Raw genomic sequence first — 25,358 nt, forward strand, 5'->3', positions numbered from 1 at the left:
CTAGAGAACAAATTCATTTGTCTTAGGATTCTAAATAACGTGTTAAACCCTTCTCATTGTGAACAACCCGCGTCGGGATGGCTTATGTTGATACACAATCAACCTTGTTCAAGCAACTTTGGTAATTAAGATAAGTTGTATAGCCTTGCATTGTTTTCACTCTACGTGTTAACAATTAAAGGAAAGATGTCTTTATTTCCTTCGTTAATTTTAAGATACTCTTTCTCTAAGATCGTTTAACAGGGACTTTTACAAGCATACAAACAATACACAAAAACCATCTGGCAAAACAATTATTCGATCAAACTAAATATTTTTTATTTTGTTTACGAATCGAATTAATGGCACCTGTAGCCCTGTAGCCAATAATAGCAGTTTTCAATTTAAGATATATTTACACATGTTGTTTTTTATTTCGATAAAGCAAGACATTAGAGTCAACAACTTAATAAAGGGCCCATTGATCCCAATACGCAAGGTTCAGAGCTGTGGGACGTAAACAAAAAACAGAATTTAGAGCATCAGTAGCCTGCAGTTTTATGTAGCTAAATATGGCCTGTCTGATGGCAAGACCGCGCAAATGTCTTTGTCTAACTAAATGTACGATATATTTGACTTGTGTTGAACTGTTTTCACTTTGTAAAAAGCTGTGATTATTATTCCCGGTGTTTTATTTCATTCTCCCGATGCATTTGTGCTGAAAATAGAAAGGAATCAATAAGTAATTAACACGCTATGTTGTAGAAGTACGTAACGACTGCCATTATTGTGTGCATTTGTTTGTTCACTTATATGAAACATTCGGTGTAGAGAATAGATTGTTAGTATTTCATTAGTACTTCAGTTCTTACTTACGTTACTTTGACTTAATGCAATCATCATCCTGTTTATAGTCGTATAGCCTAATATATTTCTGTCTTACAATCTGAATATTCCAAAAAAATCTGACTCAACACATAATTGGTTGCCCTCTGCCTGCATTTTTACGGTAAAATGTAACCTATGTATTAGTCCAGGCTATTAATTTTTTAGTCTTCTATGCAGCAAAGTTCCTGAAAATCCGATTATTTGTTTTGCGTTAAAATAAACTTTTATAAATACATTTTACACTATCGCAGTTGGAATTATAAGATGTTTGTTATGTATTCGAAGGCAATTGTCCCACTCAAAAGATGTCTTTCTCGTTTATCAAAATACTTATCAAATCCGTCATTCAGTTGTTCCAGTAGTGTCGATCATCGGTGGAGACGCGAGCACTCTTGCTAACCTCGAGGAAGGATCCAGTGCGTTGACCCTGGAGTGCAAGGCTGACGGCAACCCCAGCCCTTATGTGTGGTGGACTAAGAACGGACAGGTCATCGCTACTAACGGCGCTAAGCTGATCCTCGCTCCAGTGGCTAGGAATCATTCTGGTAAGTTACGAAAAGACGACCATTTTAAACAAATCTGATGACCCCTTTGACACTTTGTTATAGTACTTTTAATGGTTTTACCACTGTTTTAGTCGTCGATTGTTGTTGGGTCCATATGACGTTTTACGATTTTTTAGAGATTTATTAAATGCTTATCTAATTTTTCTTAAGTTTAATTAATTGTGCTTTTACTTTCAGGTATCTATGGTTGCCAAGCGAGGAATTCTTTAGGAACTTCTGATTCTGTCAAGATTGAAATTGATGTCAAATGTAAGTAGTCATCTTATATGTCTAAAGATTTTACTTCAAATATCTTGTTTAGACAAACATAGCAAAATTGTTCATCTTAACTTGATAATAAAATAATGATAAAATTTTTTGTTGTTAATTACAGATCCACCCCGAGTAACGTGGATTGGACCCGACACCGTAGTAGAAGCGAATCTGTTCTCTCAAGTGACTCTGGACTGTAAAGCAGAGGGCAACCCTCCACCATCATACACCTGGTATCATACGTAAGTATTTTCATTGTAGCTAGAAATTTATAATACTAATCAAACTGGTTTCATGGTAAATTTCATTTTTATATCTAACTTCTTAAAGACTTATAAAGTCAAAAATTCTGTACAGTGTATCTATCTGCTTTACTTTAAATTTAACATTACTAGAACAAATTGAATGAAATTTTGGAAGGGTAAAGAGGGATATGCTGATCATTATACCAAAAATAGCACAGGATGATAAAAGAAAAAACAAAGACAAAACCGCCAGCAATATCAACCGTAACCTCATTTCACCAAATTTACTCATTTTACTAATGAATGTATATTTTTTCCAGGTCTGCATCATCAGCTCGCATCAACTCGTTACAAGACGGCTCGTACCCGATCTCGATGACTCCGCAGTTGCAGTTACACAACGTGTCATATGATCAACATGGACGGTACACCTGCGTCGCTACTAATCAGATTGGATTAGAAGACAGGTGAGTTAAAATACAATTGTTAGCTGATGAAGTAGATTCTGAAGATACAGATTGATAGTCGCAGCTTTCCTTAAGGTCGTCTTTGTTATGGATATCGTAGCTAATGGCATGGAACGTAAAACAGTTTCAGATCCCTTTCTGGATCGAAAATGTTAAATTTGGCCGTTATTGATTTGTTTATCTTCTTGTACTCTCTTGTATTATGTGGTCTACCCACGATAGAAAGAAGCCCCTTATCGGTGTCGTAAGGTCCTGCTCATACAAAATAATACGTTCTAGATCCCTATTATAAAAAGTACACAATTTATTGCAATTTATTACAAGTATCACGCTCGTGTGAACTGAGACGATTCATTGGTTATTTATTTCTGCCCTTTTTGTCTATAAGTTAGAATATAACTTTGTTCGTGAATGGAACTAAAATGTACATGGTCATCTTCAGGAGTCACCAGTCAGAAGCAGTGACACTGAACGTGCTGGGCCCGCCGGTGGGCGCGGACAAGGGCGCGGCGCACGCGTGGAGCGGCGGCGAGGCGCGCGTGGCCGCCTCCGTGTGCGCCGACCCGCCGCCGCGCCGCGCCGCCTGGCTCTGGGGCAGCCTCAGGCTCGACGTGCCGCAGACCATCGGTAAGACATCACATGCACTTATATCATATTCATATCGATTTTAGCTTCAAGACATACTAGGTATTGAACATTTTGACAGAAGGTGGTCACACCTTCTGTCAAAATTATTAAAGTCATTTCAAATTTTTTTGGGAGTGCGTTAAGTAATTCTTTATTGAGAACGACTGAATCCGACTTTGAGCATACCCTACAAAGCACTGAGACGTTCAAGTAAAGTAATTTCTGACCGGTGAGCGAGTTGACCATTATAGTAGCTAATATGAGGTATGTGAAGACCTGAAAACATGCTAAAAACATTACAACAAAATAATTTCCGTTTTAATAAAATGATTTACAAAAAATACATATGCCGATACCGATTATAATAATATTTATCTGGATGTAGACCGTCGACCCACCGCGGAGACAAACCGGCGATTCTACCGGTACTTCACTTGTAAAAAATACTAGGTTTAACTTATACCCCTTGAAATATCTGTCTTCTCATTAAATTATTTTGGTCCAGGTCGTTACCACAGCCTGGAGCCGGCGACAGACGGCGGCTGCTACCGCTACACGCTGCTGATATCCAACACGGCCGTGGCGGACGCGCGCGACTACGTGCTGCACGTTGAGAACGAGAGGGGATTCTCTTCACATGCTGTCTCACTCACTGTTCATGGTGAGTTTATAGTTCCATCTCTTTCTATCACTGACTCTTTGTTCTATGTATGAAAGAGACAATGCGACGGTCACGGTCAGAATGAAAGCCTATACTGTAGTACTTAACTTTCAATTTCTTGTGCGCAGCAGTATGTGGTTACTAGCAAGTTGCTGCTAGGAATATTGTTCTTCTTAAAAAACAATTATTTATCAAGGAATGCGATACCTTACCCCCAGCCATACTTTTAAAAGAGCCCAAAAACCCCAATTATACCTAAATGTTTATCACACCATTACACGCTCGAAGCATGAAACAATGCCAATGTGCAATGCCACTTTTAAATGTTGCTTGCTAAGTCCCTTGCCTTGAGTCAATGTAAAAACCATCATAATAAAATATATTCCAACACACATGTTATTGCCTACCATTTCTATACCCGCATCTTTCAAATTTAAAACTCAATACCCATCCGAAAACATGCTTTTACTTGACGTTGCCGAACCCAAACACGATGCACTTTAGCACAATCCAAATACCATATTTTAATTCAAAATTGTTCATATTTTTAACATTGCTTGTTGTTATGTGAATGTATTAAAATGCATGTTTGATAACGTTATTATAATTTTGTTCACGCAGATAATTTTTCGCTAACAGAGACAGCGCACGTGGCGCCGTTGATCGCCGCGGCGCTCGTGATCGCCGCGCTGCTTGTCATCGTACTCTGTCTTATTATTAGGTGTCGGAGGCGCAGAGGTGAGTCCTATACGAAACTGCCATAAAGTCCTTATAGCATGCTACATTTTTTTGAAGATAAATAACTAGTACATCAAAATATATGCCCTATTGTTCTGCTATGAGATATTTCATTTTTTGAAGGGACACAACCGTTTTATGCGGTTCCGTCATATTTTTTCAGTTCTTCTGAAATAAAAATACATCAAAATTAAATTTATTAATATTTTGTTTTCCATTTGTTTGCAGAAAGCGTGGAGTATAAGACTGAAGATTTAGATAGGTAAGTATTTTTAAACCATACTAAAACCAACTTAAATTCCCTCTATGAAACCATCAATTAAAACCATTTTGTTTGTGTCCTAACAGCGAGAAAGCGGCACTCCCAGCCGACGCAGTATACACGCCACGTGATACAATCCGCGCGCCGATTACCGCTGCAATGGGCGCTAATAACGCGAGCGTGATGGGCGGCGGTACTGTGATCGGCGCGAGCGGCGGCATCGGCGCGGGCGGTATCGGCGCGGGGAACAACTCGGGCTCGCTGGGCGCGCGCTACTCGCCGGGCGCGCTGCAGGTGCGGCGCGCCGCCGTCGTGCTGCAGCCCCCAACCACCGTGTGACACAGCACAGGTGTGACGCACGCACTTACTAACTGCATCTACTAACATTCGTAGGGAAACGGTTTATGCCTGGTTTCTGAGGGCTCCTACACACAGAGCCGGTGGGTTACCCTGCTTGCCGGCGTCATTTATTAAAAAATTAACATTTTCAAAGGTTTCTTGTTCCTAACATTCGAGCGACTGAACCGAGTATTTGACAGTTCTGCGCGGCACGTCTCGATGGCATTGCCGCCGACTTGCGTGTAGAAGCAATAAGACACATTTAGTGGTAGTTTATCTATTTAAACTGTCATGTTTACATCAGCTTAAACGTTTTTGAATAAATAAACTACCGCTAAATGTACCTCAGAAACCGGGGGTTAATGGCGTCTTTGTTGTTTTCAGTAGCTCGATCCTCTACCACTATTGACTAACGACAGCCTAGCTATCGAGTTGTATAAAAATCTGATCAGCGCCTCCAACGGGCGTCGTAGGAACTATTTTGTCAGTATATTTTAAATGTCAAACTTTCGATACTCGACAGTACCGAATGTAGAGAATCGTGCTACTGTAGCTCTCTTGAGAATACTTTTCATTTGCATTTTGTTAATCATCTACTTCTTTCATTACTTCTCAGTCATGTCATAATTCTTTACAACCATATTTTGTTCTCTCTATAGGCAAGAATTGTTGACAAATTCATACTAAGACAAATCTTTTATTATGATAAAATGCTTATTTCAGTATAAGTATTGGTTATTATTTGTAGACAAACATTGACCTATATATAATTTGCCAAGACATATTTAACAAAGTAAATAATACATTAAATGCCAAATGCCAACGATTTTGAGATTATAATCAATCTTGCAACGGTTCCACTCTTGGCATTACCCATCAGTTAATTTTAGCCTCGGAATGCTGATGTTGTTCGATAGAGTGAATCTTATAAGAAGACCCATAATTTATTACTTTTTTGCCTGATACATAGTTCTGGATATATCACAGATTTACAGAATTATTCTTTCAAAAGACCTTTTTTCTACCGAGCAACCGGCTTTTCCGGACTAGACTAGACTCAAATGCTATGACTACTTGAAAATTGACTTCTTAAAGTTTAGAACATAAAGGCTTATTTGAATTAAATTCAATAAATGTCCATTTAAGACTTTATCAAAATCATTTCGATAGTTTTTACATAAAGCAATGCTATATATAGCTAATAGCAAGACTGACTGCGAAAAAATAAAAAAATGATTTTCTTTTTATTATCTTGAAGCATGTTGTGTCACACCGAAATGGCTTTATTTAATAAAGTTTGTAATGTTTTATGTACCATCTATTATATACAGATTTTGAATGTATCTAAGGATTAGGATAACAGTGTTTGTCGAGTGAATTTAGATAATACCTAATTTTGGTTATGGAACCGTGTGATATATTATCTATCCAATAAGTTGTACCTTATACAACTTATTGGATAGATAGATACAATAATAAATTAGTTTATAATTACACAAACAAAATCAATTTCAAGTCGGTCTAGAACGGAATGGTCAATAACACAATTTACGGTACCAAAGTTTAGTACCAAAATAAAACAAATTCTATGAAAAGACATACCAACAATCAGCTTTTCAAAAAAATTGATACTCGTCGTATCCAGTTATAAATCCAGTAGTAATTTAACTTTAATGAGCTGGTTTTCCATTCGTCAGAAAACTTTATAGTTTAACACGTGGAGAGTCTGCCCAAATCATGAGAATAATAATCAGTTAAATGACAATGAAAAAATTCACTCTAATTGAAATAGCAAGTTGAAACTATTCCAGACTATCATATACCTATAGCAACAAACATTGTTGTCTTATCCCTAATTCACTAAGAACCATGTTCTAATTAGTTGGTACGCCCATTATAACATCACTTGTACAAAGTGAACTAATGACATTGACCCATTGTGCTAAAAGCTTGTCACTTCACTGCCCAATGTCGGACAGTGGAGTGTTCCACAACCTACTTGCGCTGATAACAATTGAAAATCGGAATTCAATACAACGCGAACGTGATAAAATAACAGTGTAATGTTTACACAATACACACGCTGTATTATTGTTTTGCCCACTTTATAGGATACTAGCTGACCCGGCAAACGTTGTTTTGCCATAAAAATTAAGTTAAAAAACATTGTCCAGCGGACAAAATTGTGAATCAAACCATTCTCAGATCCCCTTGAACACACACAAAAAATGTCATCAAAATCGGTCCAGTCGTTTAAGAGAAGTTCAGTGACATACACACTTACAGAAGAATTATATATATAAAGATTAAACTTTATGTGCGGCTGTAACGGCGGTAATATTTAGACATTTATTATGTAGACAAATTAAATTTATTTGAAAGTCTATGTAGGTACTTTGGTATATATTTACTTAGTCCTGGACTTTTGGAAGACTTGCAGGGCAGGCCAACACGAGTGGGCCTTGAAAACTGCTTTAAATTATTTAAAACGTATGACGTGACAAAATGAGTATAGTTATTTCATTGGATAATACATTTTCGATGTAGATGGTTTAAGTTGGAAAAGTTTGATTGATGAGGAGCTTGCTAGGTGTTTTCAGAAAATATGAATATTTTGACTCACTGTTACTTTTTATCAAAACTGAATACGGTTTAATTAATTAAACAACTATAATAAATGAAGTATTTCGCGAAAATAGAAACATTATCGTTATTTATATTTATACTAGCTGACCCGCGCAACTTCGCTTGCGTCACCTAAGAGAATGAGTCAAAATTTTACCCCGTTTTTGTAACATTTTTCGTTGCTACTCCGTTCCTTATAACCGTAGCGTGATGTTATATAGCCTATAGCCTTCCTCGATAAATGGGCTATCTAAAACTGAAAGATTTTTTTAAATCGGATAGATTCCTGAGATTAGCGCGTTCAAACAAACAAACAAACAAACTCTTCAGCTTTATAATATTAGTATAGATTTGCGGTGTTAACGAGTACTCACTCGTTATAGACAATTAATGGCGTCAGTTAGTGGAACGTCAAGTATTTCGGACTACCGCCACTCCTCGTGCCGTGACTTTGACGATGTCGACGTAACGGGTTCTTTATTGAACTAATTTCACCAATTACTCGCAAATATTTTGGTACGTCTATAGACTTGACCTTCCACAGTTAAAGATAATTCTAGGACACATTCTTCGTCAAATATAACTTCATAATTGAAAAATACCAGCAAACTAGAACTAGAAGTAGACTTCACAAAGAGTAGGTTACAATGGTTTTAGTGTTTCTAAATTAATTATATCATTCATTTGTCAGCTATTTGCTTATTTAGGTTTCAAAGACCGCAAATGGATTCAAAACTAATAAATTATACCTACAGCAATATTTTGCGCAGATTTGTTTATTTAAAATTTGAATTTCCCTTATCAAAATAAAATCATTCATTATATTTTAGGTTAATTTTGGGTCACATAATGACTCACACACATAAATCTATTTAACATAATACTTAATATCCAAAATTAAACTTTTAGACAAACATTTAAAAATAACATATACACAAGTTACATAACCTTAACAAACATTGACTTCCTACCAAAAAGATCTCAACTAATTGATTTGTAACAAGGTGTGGCTAACAAACTAACAGTTACGATCAGGGTGAAACATTCAGCGAATAAGTCAATGTCCGTCAGCATGGCTGTTCACGTTTAATTACATTGAGTGCACACACACAAGTCCACACGGGTTTTGCGGTGAGCATGCCGAGCGTGTGCTCCTTACCTACCTTTACTTTTCAGGGATTTCTTACACTTTCCATTTGTCTTTTATATTGTTTTATAGAAATGTTTACGTGTCTTTTCTTTTTAGTTTTTTTTATCCCAATATTGATCTACATACAATACTTATATTACATTTTTAGTGTAACGACTATGTATTTCAATAAAAGGGTACTCCATTGAGAATTTTAAGAACCTCCATTATTTTTTGCAACATTTTTGAATGTCGTAGAATATATATCTAACGTATTTTTCTTTTGTCTGCAGGCAGCTTTGACGTCGCTGGAGAGAGAAGCCAAAGAGAATGTATACGCGGTTTTGGACCCGCACATTCAATACGATATTACGATTAATAAGCACGGAGAGCCGCCTAAATATTTATCCTTATCGAAGCCCCTCACTCACCAAAGAGCTCACGCATTCGATCCACAGAGCGTCCCCAATAAAGAAATTAACAATAATGATTACGATAGATTCTCTACTTTTAAGTCTGGACCGCCAAAGGCCCGGAGATCGAACAGAAAGAACGGGCCCGAGCAGAGCTACGTCTGTAAAACAAATAACGATATAGAATATTCCAAAGATCCGTTTTTTGGAAAAATAAGAAGTACAGATACAAATCAATATGCACAAAAATACAACGAACATAGAGATTCCAAGAATTATTCCCGTATGTATGAGAGGAATAATTCTGGAAGAAAGGAGAACGACAGAAGGAACCAGGATGGCTTTGAGAAGGATTTTCAGAACGCTAAGAGATCTTCGAACCGCAGCTGGAGAGGCACAAAGGAGAAGGAGAGGTCTTTCGAAGATTATACTGAGACTGAGAATGTTCAAGGTAAAGAGGAAGACTTCAAGCCGAGACCAGGGAAGGTTAAGGAAATAGCTTCAAGATTCAACAGGTGCAGTGGTGGTAATGTGTCATCATTTATGAAGAAACAGAGACCTAAACCGCTGCAGAGTTACGGTAACCAAGCGTACCTTGACCACGTGTTTCCTGACGCTGTGGAAATATAAAGTGCTGTGTGTTGGACATGACAAGTTAGATCTCCGTATAATTAGTGTGTACTTAATAAGGACTAGATTTCTCACTATACTTATTTATTAATGTAGTTTTGCCATATTCTTCTAGATATTTTAATGTGACTCGTGTCGGGAGTCGTGAATTTTGGACTTGCATTATGTAGTTGTAAATAGTAATGCTATTAGATAGCTGCACACGATAGGAAATGCACGCGGGGTGCGCCGGCTAATAGGACAGTGAGCCCGTAGAGTCTCCTGCATTCAAATTATTCATTAATCATAACGTTAAGCAATATTATAAAATGTCAGAGTTGTATTGTTACGATTTGTATTACCATTTTTTTACCAAGTTGTGACTTTTGTACTCACGAATTTTGCATTTACTATTTGTAAATAGTCTGAAATTTATACAAGTTGATTTTGTAACTTTTCTTCCTTTCTTTTGTATCAATAGATTATTAGTTCGTTAATGATTATTTCATTGTGTGTATAGACTTTATTACTTATGTTTCATATTGTTGAATTTTAACAGTATTAAAATTATCATTTACATTTTCTTGTTTTATTTGAATAATAAATGTGCCACCTTTTTATATTAGCATCAAAATAAAGTCAACTATTAGGTATGTCTTTATCTATACATATCTATAATATCTTTATGACAATATATTATTATGTCAGCTGAGTATACAACATCTTTCTACATAGATTAGTATTCAAAGAAACTAGTTTTATTATAAACGTCAATAAATCCACGCGGCAACGTGCCCGGCTAGTTCCAACGTTATTAGTCTACTAAAACAATGTCATAAGTACATCTATTATGTTCTAACAATTACAATAGTGCATTAAAACATTAGTTAAACAGACAGACAGACTAATAATCATAAAAAACGCAGCGGTTAATGCACCCAATTCCACAACCCATTACTTAAATATCAAATTGAATATGCAAAACAGTATTTCATACTCGTATTACCTGGGCTGCGCTGTTGTCGTACTCCGATACTCAATGCTTCAGATAACTTATAAACGTTCACACATCGCAGAGTGCGTCAGTCGCTAGACAGAACTCGCGAACGATTAATAAAAGAATGGCTGTCATCTTACTTAAGATCTTTGTGATTCTGTGTTATCAGTATTCCGTAATGTGCCAGTACAATGAAACTGCAAACAAAATTCCATCCAGACCTGTGAATATGTGTTCAAATGATAATTGTGTAAGTAAATGCTGCCCAAAAGGAATGGTGATTCGTTTAATCCCGGGAACAAAAGCTGCCTGCGTGATCGGACACGACGCTTTACTGAAAGAAAAACAAACAGTGTATTTCGACAAAAATATTGTAAGTGCAGTGAACGTTAGTGAGACTTACGACGTTTTGTTCGGTATGACGTGTGATAAAAGATATTTATCAAGACGACCGTATTATTTACAAGAGGTGAGTTACTGTTTCAATCTGCATAATTAATGATTTTGTGACGATATAAGGATTACTATTTGATTCTTAAATGAGGTATGTATTACTTCTACGTGGTAAGGATTTAAACAATGCTATATTAGATACTTAAGAATAATATGACAATAGTAAAATTTCCGCTGCTTAAATAGGCGTCACTGATTAAATAGGCTTTGAGGTCCTAAAGTAATGAATGGATGTATAAAATAGGTTGGTAAGTAATCTTTTGTGAAAACTTGTAAAAAGCGCCATGCTGAAAATTTTTAACTCGATTGAAAGCTAACGTATTTTATACCTACCTTATATAATAATATGATATTTTTATAAAGTAGTATCTGTTTTAATCCAAATATGTCCAGATTTTAACAAGCTAGGTACATTTTTCTTTGATGTTACAGAATAAACGTAAAAAGCGTAAAGTTATATCAATATATTCATTCGGACTAATTTTTACAAAAAATCTAAGTTTCTTTGTTATGAGTTACTCATGTGCTTAACCAATTAAAATTAAAGATGAACTATAAACTGGTAGTTCCCATAATCTGTGTATTAGATTATAAACAATTGGTTTTTGTTATGACATGTGTTCATGCGTATGTTTAAACACTTAAGGTTCCGCATAGAAGTGTCTGTTACTATCTGTGCTAGTTTCAGCCGTTTATGATGATTGCTTTGCTCTCGTAAGTTGTAGATAGTGGATAGCATTTCCTATTATTGTAACTCTTTCCTTGACTTTTCCCCTCGATAAGTGGAACCTGCACAGCATGTTTTCTTTTTGAAAAACGTAGTGACAACGTATTAGATCTATATCTATGTAAAATCTCTTTGGCTTCAAGAATCACAAATGAGTACACGGTTCATTAGGTCTCTTTCAGTGAGCTCATAAGGTACCCAAATATTGAGCTTTTTTGTGTAGAGAAAATAATTTATTACAAGTTCATACATACTATAATGCGAAAAGACTTTTTCCCCGACCTAATATTTGGCTGATGTTTTTACAAGCGGCCTGTTACTGAGTTATAGTAAGAGTCGGACTGTGAAACACTGCACTGAAGGATTTGGTGGCCGCAGGCTTGGATAGGACGGCATCACATGCCCAAATGTCTTAATTTTATGATCGGACAGATTATAAGATAGAGACATCCCTGACTCCTTACAAATGTAGCTATCGTATACTACAATATTTTTGAAACCTGATAGTTCCAGGGATTAGCGTGTATAAATATTTCCTAATTACTAAATTAGTATAGATATCTGATGAAATTGCAATTTAAATAGGTGATAAAAGTTGGTTCCAAAGTTTACTATAAGATTTGTAAACACAATGTGGTTTGTAGAGATCAAAATCAATAAAAAAGGGTCTATTTTTTAATCTTGGCGTGATAATAATAAAATTATACAGGAAGCAAATACACAAGAATCCTACACACAACAAATTTTGTTACTTTGAACATTTTAAAATAGCGTAAGCAATATTTTATCAGACTATTTACAACACTCATTTTGATGAAATATTGATGTTGGCCGACAAAAAAATATTTCATCTTTATTTTCATGAAAGTTTTTCAACTATAATACATGAAGTGGGATGCGGGATTAAGATTGAGCTGCATGACTGACACGTCTTGATACTTGAGTCTGCACTGTAATAACTGGACTCAATATATTCATAGACTGTTATGAATAAATAATTCTGGTTACGCACAGGGTGCTTTAATAAGAGTGCACTTTTTAAATATGCTGCATTTTTCTCTGAATTTCACTACTCTTATATTAAATCTTATCTTATATAAGAAGCTGGGACCCCACGATACAGGCATGCCTATAATAGAGACTACGGCACCCGCAGATTTACACTCAATTGTAAAATCTAGTAGTGTGATATTTTGACCTCACTATAACTTTTGTATTTTGTACCTACTATAGCAAATGTTTTTCATTTTCATATATAAGTATAACTAACGTATGTCAGTTCCAGTAAAAAAAAAGAACACAAGCGTTTCACACAAGAAGAACGTGTTATCACTGTGAAAGCTTATTATCAAAATTAAGAAAGTTTCGCCGAGATTTGACATATTTTGAAAACTGATCGCCTCAGCTTTTCATTATGATTAGAATAACCACCTCAAGCCGCAGGTATTATTCCAGAACTTCAGCAGCAATTGAGACATATATTTGCTGTTTCTTTATTCTGTACCTTGCTAAGACAACAGATTGTCCCTAAGTATATCAAAGTACAAGCTCTCGTTTTATTTCCACGATTTATTGCACAGCTATAATGTTTTATGTTCCGTTTGTCACTCATTGCACACCATGGAGCTATGGGACTCTAAAGATAAGAATAAATATCCCTTTTTGTTCCTCTTTAGCTATCCCAAAAATATCAAAGTTAAAATGAAAAATCTGTTTTATTGTGCATTACTTACGGCTGTTACAATATGTATAGGCAGAGACGTTTGAAATGTATCTACCCGCATTTCAGCGTTTATAATGATAAGTCCATATCACAGGTTCGCACCTGTAGTCGCTTAGGTATAACCATAATTATACCAAGTACGTTATCAAACTTTAAGCTACTATAAAAAATATTTTCATTAGTTTAAGTAACATAAATTTGAAAAAAAAAACAAACACTGCCTGACCCGAGAATCGTACCCGAAATTTTGTTCAGCAATCGTAAACACACTATGCTATATTGTCTGTCTGTACACAATGGCCGTCGTATAGACTACAGCTAACCAATTCATCAATACGTATTATTCTAGATCTATAACTTCAATATAAAACGCCGCGATCAAGAGTTACTTAGATACATCGATTGTCACTTAAGCGCTTCATTCTTAGCATACAAATGAATTAGTTATGTCAAGTTATAATGTTTATGTCTCCACTTGAGGCTTAATGATTATTGATTCAGTCGTTAACGATTATGTACATTTGACTGTTTGATTTGTCGTTCAGGGTCGGGCATGTGAGAATTTGACACCTAATTATCAAAAGCTTAATATATGTTTGTTACAGTGTCACTTATAAATACTTATAACAAAATAGTAGTATGGATTAAAATATACATTTTTTTTTTTACTTAAATGTAATGTAATTTTCATGAAACCTGTTGATGTTTTACAGTTAAAATATCAAAAATAATTCGTTACTCTATAAAACCATGTGACACAATATACTACGAATAGCTTTCCTCAAACGTCAGTACACGGAACGTGTATTAAGAACTTATTACTTTTCCCAACACATCACAAGTGGTACGTGGTAGAAGCTCAGTCATGGATATAATTTCACAAAATCAATTTCGCGTAAAGTTAGGTGACAATGGCAATCAGCGGTGCTCTGATAAAAACGCATTAATGGCTTTGTTATCGTAATAGAATACGTGGACACATGTACAGATTGCATCCTCCTACGTACAACGAACGAGATAAAACATTTTTATAACATTATTTACTACTGAGCCAATACCTACTTTGTTGTGTATACATTTTTATTGGTGTCAAAACTTTGATAAACTTTGACACTTGATAAGAATTATATTTGAGAAAAACACATGTAAATCTTTGGTTTTTATAAACTCTTCCATGTTTCTAGTAAAAAATAATACAGTTATTATGTAGGACAATAGGGCCATAAAACAAAAATAAATATTATTATGTCAGAAAGAGCTTAGTACCTACATAAGGTCATAGTCTCATTGGTCAATATTAAACACTATGATTGTCCATAAATTAATATGAGAGACCAAAATATGACACCTCAGAATCAACGTTTGAAAGCACTTTATTGTACAAACAATTTATAATTAGACATTTCGATAGCTAAGCGTACAAAAGGACAAGAATTTAAAAATGTTTTCAATGCAATTATCTCAGAATGACTTTTGTTTGCTTACTTAAATACCTTCAGAGAAACACGTTCAAATTCAATTTGCAAGAAAGGTAAACAGGGATTTTCCTACACCTACGTAATTTAGAATTTACATCTATTAGTCACATAGCTTACTCGAGTGTTTAAACCAAAACTCAAGTCTCAAGACGTTTTTCATACACTATACTACGAATTGAATGTAGGTAATACCTATATATTCTGATAATAAGAAGTAATCGGAATAATGCCTAACTATGCTTACAAGAAAATGACGAGATTTGCGCGTGATTGGAATACACAAAACATAAAGATTTAATACCCGAGTAATCTTCGACGATTGCCGATTCACTAACACTATGACGCCCATGCAGCAAAAAATCGGTTTAGTGAGTATTTTATATTTTTAGTATTTCCTTTTACCAATATTACTTTAATAAATTTTAATGACCTCAGTGAGTGTTATAGCAAGAGAGTTAAGAGATATTGCCTATTTGCTTTGTCAATCATTGTTATATAACTGTCCGTATGTTCTTGTAGTAAAACGTATTGTAGTGTTTCAGCACCGCTTTTCGTCTTCTGCCTACCCATATAGAAAATATAAGATATTTAGTTCACATAAAATAGGGTAGGTACATGTAGATAATTGTAAGATTTACTAAAAACACCACTTTATTTAATGAGAATAAAGATATTAAAGTTAAATAACCATAAAAAGATTATTTTACTAACATTGCTAAATACCGGACTTCCTGTCATTATGCTAAACATTTGATAATCACAGCACACATTTTTTATATTAATATATTTTTAACAAAATAACTGATTATTGTATTGTTACACAATAAATACTGTTACAGACTATTCGAAAGCCTAATCCCCGTGGTATAAGCACTACGCCGACACAAATTAAGGCAAATTAACCATCTGACAAGCCTCAAGGTAGTGTCACAAGTCACTACGTCGAACTCTTGAAGAACGTGAGGGTTCTATTTACTATAGTAATTTATGTACCTACATACATACCCACATAAAACCACGCCTTCTTCCTATAGGGGTAAGCAGGAACCAGAGAACATCACTTGGTACGATCTTCACAAACTTCTCTAATCTTACTTCATTCACATCTATACATCTTGTCACATTGGACTAGATGTTAGTAGGTATATTGATGTAACTACATACCTACTTACAAATTGCAAATTCATTCTTTATCATTGCATTACACAACTGTTATTTGCTACGCTCGGCTCAAATACCATTATTAGCTATTACTCATCTATGAAATATTAGTATGGCGCAGCCCTAAGACCTTGACAAACTCTGCAGTTTGTCAAGGTGTTAGAGCTACTATTATTAAATATCTGCATCTTTAGTAATAGTGAAATCTTAATACTTACAAGTTTTTAATGTTATTTATTTATTTGGGACATCTACAGACACTTTGGCCACGAGTTAATGACACAGCTTAGAAACAAATCCAAATTTATTCGCAGTAGGTACCTACTATTTTGAAAAAATAAGTAGGTAAAGTATACATGAAGGTATTTTACTGTAAAATTGATATAGTAATAATGAATGATGATATTACTTCCGAACAAGTATCGGATAACTTATCAGGAGGAAATGTGGCAGATTTTTTTTACATCGCTGTCCGGCAGACGCTTATTGGTAGCCTGTAAATCTGGCTCTAAAACGAATGTATTGGTAATTATTAGTAATAATTGTTAATTATCAACTACCTACAAAACGTAATTCATTCATTTAAATATAGGTAGCATTTGCGACATTAAGATAGGTAATTTTATTTCAACTCTACATTATTTTGATGATATATCAGAATAATATAGAGCTTTACAGACAGTGAAAGAGAGATAGAGAGAACCACAATTACGCCCGCAATGATTTGAGTATAAACACTAATAAACAGATAGTAATGTAATGTAATGTAAGAGTATTTTGTAATGTTTTGTATCTAAACAGTAGGTACAAATCACTTGTAATCACTATATTAAATGTATCAGATAAGTACCCCTGACCTGTTTCAGGTATGAGCTAAATAAATAATCATCTAAAAGCACAGTTATTGCTATTTTATTACCAATATATTAATGTACTTATGATTAGACTAGTATTTATTATACCAGGTATTATTTATAGAGGCTTCTCACTAAACCTATAAAGATATCATGGCATTACCTAATACCTATTATACATACAGCAATCAATGCCATATAAATAGGTACTTTAAATTTCTTGACGTTTTGTCAAAATCACTCGTAGAATTTTACTTTCAGATCTTCTTTTTGATCCTTCAGCAAAAGTTACTCATTTCGAGGTCATGAAAAGTTTAAAAGATGATAGCGCATTAAAAGCTCTCTTATTATTTGGTCTGGTGTTTTTTTCACACCCTATTCTTGATGCGCTACGGCCAGTTTTATAAGAACCCTACAGAATAAACGCAAACTAGTTAGTTAGATAATGAGTAAATGTGCGATGTTTCACCGTATTTAAATTGATTTATTAGTATGTAGTTTAAGTACGTAGGTAATGTAATGTAATTTTCTTGAATTTTTCCTTACTCAGAAAATCGTCACCGGCTTTAATTGTTTCATAGAAACTCTATTTTTACAATTTACACAGTGAAACGCGCAGTTTTCCAAGTAATATAATATGACACATTTTCATTGCTACCGACATCTAGCGCCTTATGAAGGAACTAAGCACTTTAAAAGTTTAAAGTGAATCAATTGGTTGGCGCTAGAGGGCTGTAGTAATATTGCATGTGTTATTTTAATCTAAATTATTTAAGCTAGTTTCACAGCTCATATACAAGTGTTAGATAACGTATCCGATGAATAGTGTCCGCTAAATTATGAAAACATCGGTCCAAAATTCTACCGGTTAGACTAACCGATTCCTATTTAAAAATGCTGAAATCGTAGATTAATGTTTTAGAGACCATTTAAATGTACCATTTTCAAAATAATAATTCTCCGAAAGTGGACTTATTTCGTTATGATTTAATATTTTTGGCCGGAACTTTAAATGTTTAATTTTCAATAAACGTTTTTATATTTACGGAAAGGATAACATTGCGAATGTTTCTTTGTCGATTGTTAAATAGCTACTTACTTAGTCCATGTTCCACAACAATAACAAAGCAAGGACCTCTTAATTATGCCCAAGATACTGTAATTAAAAACCAATATCCTGTTGAAACAAGAAATGAAGCAGTTATGATTTTGTAACAGAACATTGAAGTATTATTGCAGGTAGATAAAGAAACAATAAACAAAAATGGAATCGTAGTATATAAATGTAGAGCAGTGAATCAGTGATCTCATAATTAAATTTACGAGTATCGTTGATGCAACATAGTAAGTTCACAAACACATTTGAAATTTGAAAGGTTTTTCGACATTCTTATCGAACAACTAACAGTTTAGAGGATGTATATTTATCTACATACTAGCTCTTATAACTAAACTCCACGATTTCATCCGCGGGGTTTAGTGACTTTGGGCAGAATTGGACACAGCGCATATCCTTAAGAGGATCCTCTAGCTGGAGCCCTTACCAGGGGTGTCTTAAAACCATGCTCCTAATGTCTATCTTATTTTATTACCACCACCACCACCATTACAGCTCCACTACTGGGCAAGGGTCTCATACTTTAATGAGGGAGGGGTTAGGCCTTGAGTTCATCGCGTTGCCCAAGTGACCAAGACCAAAAGCTTTGATAAAGAACTCTGAGGCATACAAGGTTGCATCATTTATTTCTCCGCCGTTAGAGCAAGTGGTATTGTTTCTAATACACACATAACTCCATTGGTGTGCTGCCTCGGGTTCGAACCATTTACCACTAGTGAGGTGTATGCTGAGACTGACACTGACACTTTAACTTTATTATAAACTAGGTGACCCGCGCAACTTCGCTTGCGACACATAAGAGTGAAATTTCCCCGTTTTGTAACATTTTTCGTTTTTACTCCGTTCCTAATGGCAGTAACGTGATGTTATATAACCTAAAGCCTTCCTCGGTAAATGGTCTATTCAACACAAAATACATTTTCAATTCAAACCGGTAGTTCCTGAGATTAGCGCGTTCAAACAAACAAACTCTTCAGCTTTATAATACTAAGTATAGATATTTCTTTTGATAATGTTATATTTAAAACAAAATCGAGTGAAGGCTATAACATTAAGTGTAGGTAATCGCACCGCAAAAAAGATATCCATTATACTTAGACCATACATAGCTAGCTCATTAATAAATATAAGTATTAGCAAAAACCATGTACATTGTCGTACTATTTATATGATGTACGAGTGTATATACTTATTTATATAAGGCTCGGCCGTCCTTAAGCCGTCCAATTAATTATGCAAAACGATGGAGGAACACAAAGCTGGACAAACAATTCGTTTAATGGTTCAATGTAAATTAAAAGTGGTATTAGTTAAGAGGCTTAAAACCCTATTACACAGAAAGCATAATCAATATAATACTTTATAAGAAAAAAAATATTTATATGTATAATCACTCAAAACTAAACAAAGTCTTTTGTAACTTTTTTCATTAGTCCAGTTTAACAGAGCCTACAGAGTAAAAAAATATTATTGAATATAATTATTATTGAAGTTTTCAGTAAATAGATCGTTTTAATCAGATTAGAAGAGCTTAATAAAAATCTATCATTGATTTAAATTTTTAACAATGGGAAAGGCGTGAGGCATATAGGCGCTAAAACACACACATAGAAGTAGCTACTTTACTAAGTACGTTGTAGAAATGGGCTGTTTATGATAATTATGACGAACACCAAATTTAATTAATTAACCAACTTCAAATAGGTCTTCAACTTTAAAAAACCCTTTCTGAAAAGGTTTTTTATTATTACTAAAGAGATTTAACACCGAAACCTACACAACATCACGATAAAATGATTGCTGTGGTAACGTGAGATGAATCACACAAACCAATAGTTTATCTAGTTCGTGTATCGACGGAATTGATCCGTGCAATAATAATTAATTCACCATCGACACCGCCACAGGATATCCTATTGATTTACGTTATATCAGTCATAGGCAACGCTGTTAATACAAAAACACGTGGCACTTGTGTATTTGTATTCCAAATGTTTTGTTTGTGAACACAACAGTGGCGAAGGGTCAGTTTTTACAAAAGGTAAGCCGGAGCTATTAGTCATTGTCTAGGTATAGTACCTACATATTATGTACATCGTAAGAATATCGACGTAAAATTCTGCATAATAACAATATGAGAGTATTATCTACATTCTCTTATTTCTCTCTCTACAGTCTAATAATACATAGGTACTTACCATGCTACCTAATCATGCTTGTTTTGCATTAAGTTACTCTGTCTTCAGTGTAGTAACACGTAGGTAACACAACAGCACATAGGTATTTAAGATAACGTATATCGAACGATTGATGATTGTCTCGCACTGGTTGTTTTATAACATATTATACAAGCAATTTAGAATGTATTCATCAACAATAAAATATCAAACACATTATGGATAAACGCAGAACACTTTAATAGAAATGAGTTTAACCTATAAATCTGACAAAATGAAAATTTACTCGAATAGAAACATGCAAAACAATTACTGTTTAATACACCGATACGTTCACAGTTATGCACAAACACATTTACTAAGGAATAATGTTGTAATAAACACAAATATTCTAATTTGTTATAGAGCGCGCAAAAAAACAGTAAACAAACATAACCTAATGTCAAACTGGTGAAGAATGTTCGACTCATACTTATGCAGGATGCTTAGCTTATATTTCGCCATCTCGCTCTTGCACGCGGCTCGCGCCGCGACAGAAACATGCGTAAGATCATGTCTGTGTCCGGCGCGAGCGCTGTAGTGCGAAGCAACCCGCTCTTCCACCGGCTTGCTCGCCACTATGCAGCGCGGTGTAAAGCGCGATCCAAAAGGTCGTAAGCGACATCGCCGCCATAGTTTTTATTGTACGCGATTCCCGATCAGCGCCTACGGTTTATTTCATTATTATTACTTCACGTTGCGTTTTTAGCGGAGCGTAATTTTTGAAGGGTAGGCGTTTTCGGCCTGTTTCGATTAGATTATTGATTCTAGTTAAAGATTTCGGTTTAAATATTGTTGATTATTAATTAATTGTGTATTATTAGGCAAAAGTAAACAATTAATTTAACACTAATATTAAGTCTGTCTAGAAAGGGAAGCCGGTAGGAATCGAGTTGTATGGAGCCTTCGCCACTGGAACACAAGAACTGTTGTTTGGGACATTAAACTGATATTTTAATTTAGCAAAATTTGTCAAGACGGATTTATCCATTCATACTATTTTTATACATTCAGCACATTGCATTCAATACCTACATTACATGTTACTCTTTTACGTAAAAATCTATTGATTGAAGTCATAATTGGCACATAGCTTTATAATCTGTATAACTCATCTCTTAATTTAAAAAAAATTGTGAATGTTGTATAAAACTTTCACTATTCTTCTCTTATAATCTTGGAACCATATAATATTTTTGATTTAACGGCATTTGCGTGTCCATCGTGGCAAGGAAAGAGGGGAGGAAGGCCTTTGCCCAGCAGTGGGACACATAAAGTGCTAACAAAAAAAACTGCTGCTATTGCTTCAGGACAGCGTTTCAAGCGAAAAAAGTCGCAAACAGTTTAAATTGAATGAAAGGCTAAACAGAACAATAAAACCGTCAGTTTCATGACCCACATGTTTAATAAGTCATAACTTTATGAATTACGCATTGCATGATTAAGATGCCATGGGGATTGAAGCGATAATTTAATAATTAGGTTTGTTAGCTTGACCTCTTAAAAAGGTAACATCAAATTATAAAAGTATCTATACTAATATAATAAAGCTGAAGAGTTTGTTTGTTTGTTTGATTGTTTGTTTGTTTGTTTGTTTGAACGCGCTAATCTCAGGAACTACTGGTCCGATTTAAAAAATTCTTTCAGTGTTAGATAGCCCATTTATCGAGGAAGGCTATAGGCTATATAAGATCACGCTACGGTCATTAGGAGCGGAGTAGCAACGAAAAATATTACAAAAAACGGGGAAAATTTTGACCCATTCTCTTCAGTGACGCAAGCAAAGTTGGGCGGGTCAGCTAGTTACAAATATAATGATAAATTATGACGCCCTTTCTACCACGTAACCTACTATAATGCGAAAAGACTTTTCCCCGACCTAATATGATGGATCTAGTTTAGTATTTTTGTTACTCTTTGATGCAAAAGCCGCTAAAAGTACTTTAATGAAATTAGTTTCATAGGTAGTTTTGACGGCCAGTTTCATTGCAAACATCCGACGGTGTGGGACTTTGTTTATCGAGTCCAAATGTGACCACAGGTTTACCTACTCTCTATTTCCTCTCATAGCCCGGTGGGACGAATAACCGACACGACCAGTGTCAGCGCAGGACCGACCGTTTATGCCCCTCATAGTTAGCTTGTAAAATGTAACTAACACAGTATATTTTGTTTTAAGTAACGAGCACAAACAAGTTCCTTTCTAACTTAATAATGTGACAGTAAACGCATAGCTAAAAAAATCTGTCAAAATTATACTAATCTTAACCGGTCGAGTAACTTCGGTCAGTGTAAACACCTTCTTATAAGCGGTCTGAAAGTAACGCTATAGGTTTTTTCAAAGGCTTAATGTTTAAACTCAATTAATTAGTGTCATGTCATCAGGTAACGGGTAGAAATAGTTTTTATGAGTCCCTCGGGCCTGTCTATTAATGTTTAAATTAAATAGTTTATTTAGATTAGGGCGACTAATTTATTCTTTATTTATTTAGAGGTGGTGTGCACACTGCTAGTAATTTTTATCTATTTTTAATACACATTTGTTACACTCAAATAAAAGCAGAGGTGAACGCAATACACCCAGTTTTCGCCATTTCAATAAGTAGCATCTTACAAAATACCCTTTTGTAGGCAAAACCCTTTAAAAATAAAACAGGTTTCATTCTGCGGCAGTACAAAAGTACTTATATTTGTATTTTTTAGGCAATACAAATTTCATCTGAAGTTCTTAGCACATTTTAAAGCTTGTTATAGATGTTTATCAGCGATACGATATTTTAGATTGGTTACGATAAACTTAAGTTACTAGTTACAAAGTTAAAAATGTCAGTCGAGAGTGCATTTGTATTGCTGAATCTACTTAACCAGAAATACGCTTTATTTCTCGTAAAGTTCTAAAGTTAGAATTGAACAAGTCGAGTCAGTCATGCGGATTTTGACAAAAACCATACAATGGATGCCACAATTTAATTATAACTTATGTTATTATATCATTGTTTCTAGTTTTTGCGCGACTTCACTAATATCTAACCCTTTTATTCATAAAAATATATGAAGTTATGAAAGGCTTATAAGTGTTTTGTTTCTTTCACTCCTTAGCGAAATGAAAGAGAGAAAACATATTATAGTAGCTTTTTAATTAAAATAGGTTTATAGTGTGTTTATGAGTAAGAGGGTAAGTGTTTTGCTCAGCTTATATTACCGGGGAGGAGTACTACAACGCATAGCGAGCGCGCTATCTTTATTATTTTGTTTTATATCTATTTGTATAAAGAGTTTGTGTCAAACATCAGTTATTAATAATTTGCATACAATGCCTTAAATCCTTGACTATTTAAGCTGCTGTTCTCGTTCAAGGAAAATACACAAAATAAACAAAATACGTACGTAAGTCATTGTTATTCTACTACCGTAATTAAAAATATGTTAGATACGTCGTTTTTATACGTTTTTCGTTTTCGTACAAAAATTAGAGGTTTTTGAGAAAACTTAATAAAACTAAAGGACGATATTTCTTTTATTTTTATTTTCGTACATTTTCGTTAACAATAGAATCAATTATTAATGAAAAACTTATATAATTATTTTTTTGGAAGATCACAACATTAAAGAAATCAACCTATGATAATTTTTTTAAGAAATACATTACTTACTTATTAAAGGTAATTAAAATTTATTAGTTTTTTACTGGTTTTAAAAAAATGGAAATTCACATTAATTAAATAGTAGGAACATACAAAGGTAATAGATATTTATGTTTTTTTTTTAAATTTTAAATATTAGTTTAAATATTAGTTTTAAACGTTAATTTTAGTTTTTTTTTTATTATTATTTACATAGGTAATAGGAACATCCAACTTTTTCCAAAAAAACTGGCCAAATGTGATTCTGCAGAGGAACAAGATTTAGTACCTATATTTTCAGCTATTTTAAATAAGGATAATATTTATGTTTCAACGACCTCTTGACATTAGCTGTTTTGTTTACGTGCCACTAACATTGAGGATGTGCAAAACTTATTGTTATTCTGAGTACTTACAACCGACAGATAAGTTCAAGACTTTATTTAGAGGTATATGTTTTTGTCGTTAATGTTAGTACATACTTCGGTTGTACCAAATGCGGATTTTTAGAAATCCGCGGATGTGGATGTGCGGAGTTTTATTCAAAACACTAGCTGACCCGTGCTTTGCTTGCATCACATAAGAGAGAAGAATAATTTTCCAATTAGTAGCTCCTGAGATTAGCGCGTTCAAACAAACGAACAAACTCTACAATTTTATAATATTAGTATAAATTAAATCTGCGAATATCGCATTCGATTAAATAATACTTACATAAGAATCTCGAAAGACTGGATCAATTGGTTATATAATCTGCATATACTATGCATTCTTCCAGTCAATACTAAAGCTTGAATAATGCGAAAATTTGTATGTCTGTCTGTTACGCATTCACAGCTAAACCGCTTACCCGTTTCTAACGAAATTTAGCACGATGATAGCTGAGGACCTGTGATCCAGAATAGGCTACTGTTTAAAATACGTTCCTTATGAGGCTGAAATATAAGATTAAACTTTGTACTCAAGCAAAGTAGCTTCTGTATAGTTAGTTCTAAAATTTATATACGTAACTTTAACTTGTGTACTCATGTCTCAATTGCGTGTGGTACTGATGTCATAGCGCATATTATTTATATTCTTCCGTTAATATGATTGTACAATAATGCAAGGTATTTGACTTTGTGTCATCATAACCATGACCTTTATTTTGTACTGCATTTGAAGCAGAATAGAACTAAACCACATTTTTTTACAGAACACTGAGGTATC

The 25,358-nt window shown here is 34.4% G+C and overlaps 2 protein-coding genes across 3 annotated transcripts in view; both read left to right on the forward strand.

Moving 5' to 3' along the window:
- LOC142977829 (kin of IRRE-like protein 3) overlaps window positions 1-9,208 on the forward strand; it is a 108,700-nt gene extending 99,492 nt beyond the window's left edge. Inside the window, exons 6-15 of one of the 2 annotated variants that reach the window (XM_076121924.1) lie at window positions 1,218-1,412; window positions 1,611-1,682; window positions 1,807-1,927; window positions 2,251-2,397; window positions 2,840-3,024; window positions 3,530-3,685; window positions 4,307-4,423; window positions 4,652-4,685; window positions 4,772-5,034; window positions 9,072-9,208. In XM_076121924.1, coding sequence (XP_075978039.1) covers window positions 1,218-1,412; window positions 1,611-1,682; window positions 1,807-1,927; window positions 2,251-2,397; window positions 2,840-3,024; window positions 3,530-3,685; window positions 4,307-4,423; window positions 4,652-4,685; window positions 4,772-5,024 — 1,280 coding nt within the window. In that variant the 3' untranslated portion in view covers window positions 5,025-5,034; window positions 9,072-9,208. The remainder of the gene's footprint in view (window positions 1-1,217; window positions 1,413-1,610; window positions 1,683-1,806; window positions 1,928-2,250; window positions 2,398-2,839; window positions 3,025-3,529; window positions 3,686-4,306; window positions 4,424-4,651; window positions 4,686-4,771; window positions 5,035-9,071) is intronic. The other variant, XM_076121925.1, reaches the window with a different exon arrangement.
- Window positions 9,209-10,902: 1,694 nt separating this feature from the next.
- LOC142977660 (putative G-protein coupled receptor Mth-like 3) overlaps window positions 10,903-25,358 on the forward strand; it is a 70,850-nt gene continuing 56,394 nt past the window's right edge. Inside the window, exon 1 of the transcript XR_012959719.1 lies at window positions 10,903-11,266. The gene's annotated coding sequence lies outside the window, so the exon portion shown is untranslated. The remainder of the gene's footprint in view (window positions 11,267-25,358) is intronic.

Source organism: Anticarsia gemmatalis, chromosome 13, assembly GCF_050436995.1.
Source record: "Anticarsia gemmatalis isolate Benzon Research Colony breed Stoneville strain chromosome 13, ilAntGemm2 primary, whole genome shotgun sequence".
Lineage (NCBI taxonomy): Eukaryota > Metazoa > Arthropoda > Insecta > Lepidoptera > Erebidae > Anticarsia > Anticarsia gemmatalis.